We start from the raw sequence: 6270 nt of genomic DNA on the forward strand, positions 1-6270 counted from the left end.
ATATGAATGCTATGTGCTTAACTTATTAAAAAAGGCAAAAAAATAATATTTAATAAACTTTAAATATTTTATTTTTATTTTATATATTTGAGTAAAGTATCGTTTTTGTCCCTAACGTTTGGGGTAAGTCCCAAAGTTGTCCCTAACATTTCAATCGTTCTATTTAAGTCCCTAACGTTTCAAAATTGACTCAATGTTGTCCTGCCGTTAGGGATCCGTTAATAGAATTAACGGCGGGACAAAATTGAGACAATTTTAAAACGTTGGGGACAAAAACGATACATAGAAATAAATTTTAATTTTATCCTTCAATAATATTAATTTTTACTGTACATAATATTCAATCGTTTTTTAAATTACAGTTAATCACGTTACTTTTATTTTAAATAAATTAATTTTGTTATAATTTTATTCTTAAAGTAATGTAATTTTTTTATAAATAAATAAATTTTACACTTTCATTCTAAATAATGTAATTTTACTTTCATTATTTAATCACATTACTTATAATTTTTTTAATAATTTTACACTTTCATTCTAAATAAATTAATTTTTTTATAATTTTACATTTAAAGTAATGTAATTTTTTTTTATAAATAAATAACTTTTACACTTTCATTCTAAATAATATAATTTTACTTTCATTACTTAATCACATTACTTATATTTTTTTTTAATTTTACACTTTCATTCTAAATAAATAAATTTTTTATAATTTTATGCTTAAGTATTGTAATTCTTTTATAAATAAATAAATTTTATACTTTCATTCTAAATAATGTAATTTTACTTTCATTACTTAATCACATTACTTATAATTTTTTTTTATAATTTTACACTTTCATTCAAAATAAATTAATTTTTTTTATACTTTTACTCTTTCATTCTAAATAATGTATTTTTACTTTCATTACTCAATCACATTACTTATATTTTTTTTATAATTTTACACTTTCATTCTATTCATATTACATTATTTATTTAGAATAAAAGTATAAAATTTATTTATTTATAAAAAAATTACATTACTTTAAGTATAAAATAAAAAAAAATTATTTAGAATAAAAGTGATGTGATTAAGTGTAAATGTGATTAAAAATAATTGAATACTATGTATAGTAAAAAAATTATTATTATTGAAGAATAAAATTAAAATTTATTTCTATGTATCATTTTTGTCCCCAACGTTTTTATCCTATTTAAGTCCCTAACGTTTCAAAATCGTTTCAATTTTGTCCCGCCGTCAATTTTATTAACGGATCCCTAACGGTAGGACAACATTGAGTCAATTTTGAAACGTTGGGGACTTAAATAGGACGATTGAAACGTTAGGGACAACTTTGAGACTTACCCCAAACGTTGGGGACAAAAACGATACTTTACTCTATATATTTTATTTTTTACTTATAAAAACAAGTTAGGTAATTTAGATACCACAATAAAAGGCACCATAAAATCCACCATATAAAATTAACTCTTTAAATAAATGAATAAACCAACTTTGGTTGGAAGGGGAAAGAAAACGGTAAATATAGGTAAATATTAAATTAGTTTTTAAAAAATTACACATTTTTTAAATTAATTTTTAAAAATATTTTTATTAAAATTTGTTTTTTAAATATTTTAAATTTGTCATATTAATTATTTTGTTATTTTGTTAATAATGTCAAAATTTATTAATATAATACATTAAGTAATACTATAATATATACTTAAAAATTTTAATTGACTATTAACATAATAAGTTTATGAAAGATCAAATCAAAACTTAATTGAAGAAAGAACTTGAAGTATTAGAATTTCTCGGTGATGGAAAGTTGAGAATGGTGAAAGAACTTAAGAGGAAACATAGATTAAATATGTTAGACTTGGTAGAGACTAAAAGACAATTAGTGACAAGGTTTGATATTTTGAAAATATGGGGAAATAGTGACATATGGTGGGAATATGTGGGGTCTGATGGTGCATCTGACAGGTTGTTGTTAATATGAGGGATGATGGTTTCTTTAATATGAGAATTTGCTATAAAGATGAGCGATGGTTATGCGTTGAAAGGGTACTCTCGGAGAATTCTATTAACTGTGCTTTTTTCTTGGTTTATGGTGCTCATGCTAAAGATGAAAAACTTGTTGTGTGGGAGGAGTTGAGTTACGTGGCTGACTTGTGTCTGAGCGCGTGTTGTTATCTGGAGGACTTCAATGAGATTTCATAGGTGGAAGAAAGGCGAGGCTCATATATCTTTCCTTTGTCGGCGCAAGATTTTAAGAATGGGATAAATGACATGGGTTTGGTGGACTTGTCAATTACTGGCCGTAAGTTTACATGGTTCAGAGGACAGTCCTATAGCCATATTGATAGAGTTTTGGTTAGTTTGGAATGGCTTGAGGCATTTCCAGAGACTTGCTTGAGAGGTGGTCCACGAGGATTGTTTGATCACTGCTCTATTATAGTGGAAGATAAGAAGCTAAGGGACGGACCGAGGCTGTTCTGAAGTCTAGATTCGTGGTTTACTCATGAAGAATTTCTAAGAATGGTGAAGGAGGAATGGCGAGGGTTAGGAAAGGCACAATTCACCGATAAACTCAAGGCGTTGATGGATCCGTTGGGAAGATAGCATATAGACAACTTTGGGGATATGAACAAGAAAATTATGAAGTTTGAGAAAGAGATTAAGAAGATTGATAACATGGTCGGTAATGGGACGTATGATGGGACAGTGGAAGCAAGAAGGAGGGCACTAGTTACTTGTTGCGAGAAATGGTATGTGAGGAAAGAACTACATTGGAAGCAGATGTCGAGGTCGAGGCATGCGAAGGACATGGATAAAAACACGAGATATTTCCACAACTTAGCTTCTGCGAGAAAGAGGAATAATAGGATTGATGATCTGATTATTAATGGAAGATTGATAAGGAATCAAGTTAGGATTAAGATTGCTATCACGGAGTTTTATAAGGGCTTATATCATCAAGAGAAGTCGCCTATGGTGGATTTCAGAGATGGTCTAGTGGAAAGGATTAGCGAGGAGGATGCTTTGGCTTTAGAGATGCTACCAACACCTGAGGAGGTTAGAGAGGAAATGTGGGATTGTGAATCTTCCAAGGCTCCAAGAAGTGATGGCTACAACATGAATTTCATTAAGAAGTGTTGGGATGAAATCAGCTCGGAGTTCACGACAGCGATACTGGGCTTTTTCCAATCTTTCAGGTTGCTGCCAGATGCTAATGTCACTTGGGTGGTGCTGGCCCCCAAGTTTACTGGTGCTAAAGAAATCAAAGATCTGCATCTGATAAGTATGGTGGGATGTGTGTATAAGGTAATCTCAAAGTTCCTGGTTAGGAGAATGAGAGATGTTATGCTAGGGTTAGTAGGCGAGATGCAGAGTACGTTTGTCAAGGGTCGGAAGATTCATGATGGGGTCCTCATTGCATGTGAAACTGTTCAGTGGATCAAACAGAGGAAGAAGGAAGCAGCAATAATAAAGCTAGACTTCTGACGGAAGATAAATGTCAGTCTAGAATTTCTCAAAAGAATTTTGTTGCAAGTATAGATCCAAACCAACAAACAACCCTCAATCAAAGTTTAATTTGTTTGTCACTTAAGTCAAACCCAATAAAAATAACCAAAGTATTTAAATCTCGGGTTGTCTCTCAAGAAATTGCAGAGAAGTGTGCATATTATTAGTTATGATTGTATCTTTTGGGGTTTTGGCTTTGTGAACAAGAAAATAAATTGTAAGAAAATAAACTAACAACTAATATGGGTCTTGGCAAGGATCCAGAGTTAAGGTTTCCTATCTTGGAATATTGATCACAACATGGTGATTACAAAGGATTAATTCCACTTAGTTATCCTCTAATAATTGAAGGAAAGTCAAGTGGACATAATTGGGCCTAGAACCAACTAACAACCCTAAATCACCAATAGAACTGGACATCAATAATCTCAAGGGACCTAAGTTCTCAATCACAAGCCAAGAGTACCAAAATCTACTCTAAAATCCAACCAAGTATTTTATCAAACACTTGGTAGGCATAAAAGGAAAGTATCTTAAATTTTCAAGAATAATAAAATCTACAACTACCCAAAGTAAGAAAATAACAATAACAAAACAATTAAACAATAAGAACATCAAACATAAATTGCATTAATGGAAATCAAAGGAAACAAGAGTACATGAACAATAAAGTGAACAAGTACAAGAAATAACAAATAAAGATAAAAGAGACAAGATGCTAGAACAAGAAATAGTAAAGGAAATTAAATCAAAACAATAATTAAAACCTAGATCTAAGAGAAATTAACCTAAATCTAACCTAATTCTAGAGAGAAGAGAGAGTTTTTCTCTCTAGAAACCTATCCTAAAACATGGTGAAAATGCAACTATGACTACTTGGTTCATCCCCCTTCAATTCTTGGGTTCAAAAGCATCAGAAATGAGTTGGATTTGGGTCTCCTTGAGTTCAGAAATCTCCCCCAGCGTATTTACTTTACTGAGGTCACGTGACCAACATCATGCATGCGCGTCGCTTGGCAAAATTCCTTCTCAAGCATAAGCGTGGATGATGCGTGCACATGGCCATGAATCTTCCAAAGGCTCATTTCTTCACGAGTTCTCCACTTTGCATGCTTTTTTCTTCTCTTTCTTGATCCATTCCTTGCCCTTTTAATCCTAAAATCACTAACAAACATATCAAGGCATCAAGTGGAATCAAAAGTGAATTAAAATTTAGTTATTTTAAGGCCTAAAAAGTATTTTTTCAATCATTAAGCACAAATTAGGGAGAATTACAAAACCATGCTATTTTAGTGAATAAATGTGAGAGAAGTTGGTAAAATCTACCATATAAGACACAAGATAAATCATAAAATTATGGTTTATCAACTTTCAGAAATCATATGATAGAGTCAAGTAGAGCTTTGTAGACCTTGTATTGTAGAAGATGGGATCTAGACGAAGATGGAGGGGTGGGTTATGGAGTCTATCAGTACGTGCTCTATGTCAGTATTGATAAATGGTTCACCATCCAAGCCGTTTAAGATGGAAAGAGGCATGCGACAAGGTGATCTCCTGTCCCCATTTTTGTTCGTACTTGTTGTTGATGTCCTAAATAGGATGATTGGAGAGGCGGTGAGAAACGGTCGCATATCGCCTTTGTTGGTTGGGCGAGATCATATTGAGTTGTCGCATCGCCAGTTTGCAGATGATACTATTTTATTCTGTCCCCCTGAGGAAGAGACCATCAAGAATTACAAGAGGCTGCTTCGTTGCTTTAAGCTGATGTTAGGTTTAAGTATTAACTTTGATAAATCAAGCTTGATTCCTATTAACTGTGGTGAGCAGTGGGTACAACGTATGTGCAGTGTGTTGGGCTGTAAGCAAGCCACTCTTCCAGTTAAATATCTAGACATCTTGTTAGGAGCAAACCCAAGGTTGGTTAAGACGTTGAAGCCAGTAATAGACAAAGTGGAGGAAAAGCTTAGCCTCTGGAAGGCCAAGGTACTCAATAAGACCGGTAAGTTGAATAGGCTTCCGGTTTATTATTTGAGCTTGTACAAGATGCCAAAGGCAGTCGCAGAGAAACTGATTTCCTTTTAGAGAAGATTTCTATAGAGTAAAGAGGATGGGAGAAATGGTATGGCTCTGGTTAAGTGGGAAGTGGTGCAGGCTCCTAAAATGTTAAGTGGGTTGGAAGTTGGGGATGCTATGATACGAAACACAGCTCTTTTGTTTAAATGGTGGTGGCGATTTTCTAAGGAGGAGTGTCCGTTGTGGAAGAAATTAGTCTGTTTCTGTAACAACCTGAATCCAAATGAACTTCTGTCCTCACAGGAATTACCTGTTCGAGGGGGTCCGTGGAAGGATGTTTGTCAGTTACAGTTTAAGAACCAATAAGTCAGACAGAAGATGATTACTGGGTTGTCCATGGAGGTGGGTGACGGGTGACGAATTCGGTTTTGGGAGGATGTCTGGATTCATGGAGGTTCTTTGGATGATCGATTTCCAAAGTTCTTCTCGGTTTCAAACTAAAGAGGATCAGTGATAAGGGATTGTGGGTTTTGGAATGGTTTAGCTTGGATATGGAATTTCCAGTAGAGGAGGGAACTGCTCCAATGGGAGTTAGATCTAGTGAACCAGCTCTACCACACTTTGAGACTAGTCAAACTTGCACATGGAAAAGAAGATAGAGTGGTTTGAAAATATGATAAACAAGGAATTTTTTCTACTAACTCATTTGTGCAGGTGTTGCAGGTGAAACTGGTCTCAAA

The 6270-nt window shown here is 33.5% G+C and overlaps 2 protein-coding genes across 2 annotated transcripts; both read left to right on the plus strand.

Annotated features, from left to right (window-relative positions):
• The first annotated feature begins 2650 nt into the window (after positions 1-2650).
• On the plus strand, positions 2651-3496 carry LOC130981408 (uncharacterized). The gene has a single exon (XM_057905008.1). The coding sequence runs from the start codon at positions 2651-2653 to the stop codon at positions 3494-3496; it is 846 nt and encodes a 281-aa protein (XP_057760991.1).
• Positions 3497-4960: 1464 nt separating this feature from the next.
• On the plus strand, positions 4961-5599 carry LOC130981409 (uncharacterized). The gene has a single exon (XM_057905009.1). It carries the CDS (start codon positions 4961-4963, stop codon positions 5597-5599), a length of 639 nt encoding a protein of 212 aa, XP_057760992.1.
• The last annotated feature ends 671 nt before the right edge of the window (positions 5600-6270 follow it).

This window comes from Arachis stenosperma, chromosome 5 (assembly GCF_014773155.1).
Source record: "Arachis stenosperma cultivar V10309 chromosome 5, arast.V10309.gnm1.PFL2, whole genome shotgun sequence".
NCBI lineage: Eukaryota > Viridiplantae > Streptophyta > Magnoliopsida > Fabales > Fabaceae > Arachis > Arachis stenosperma.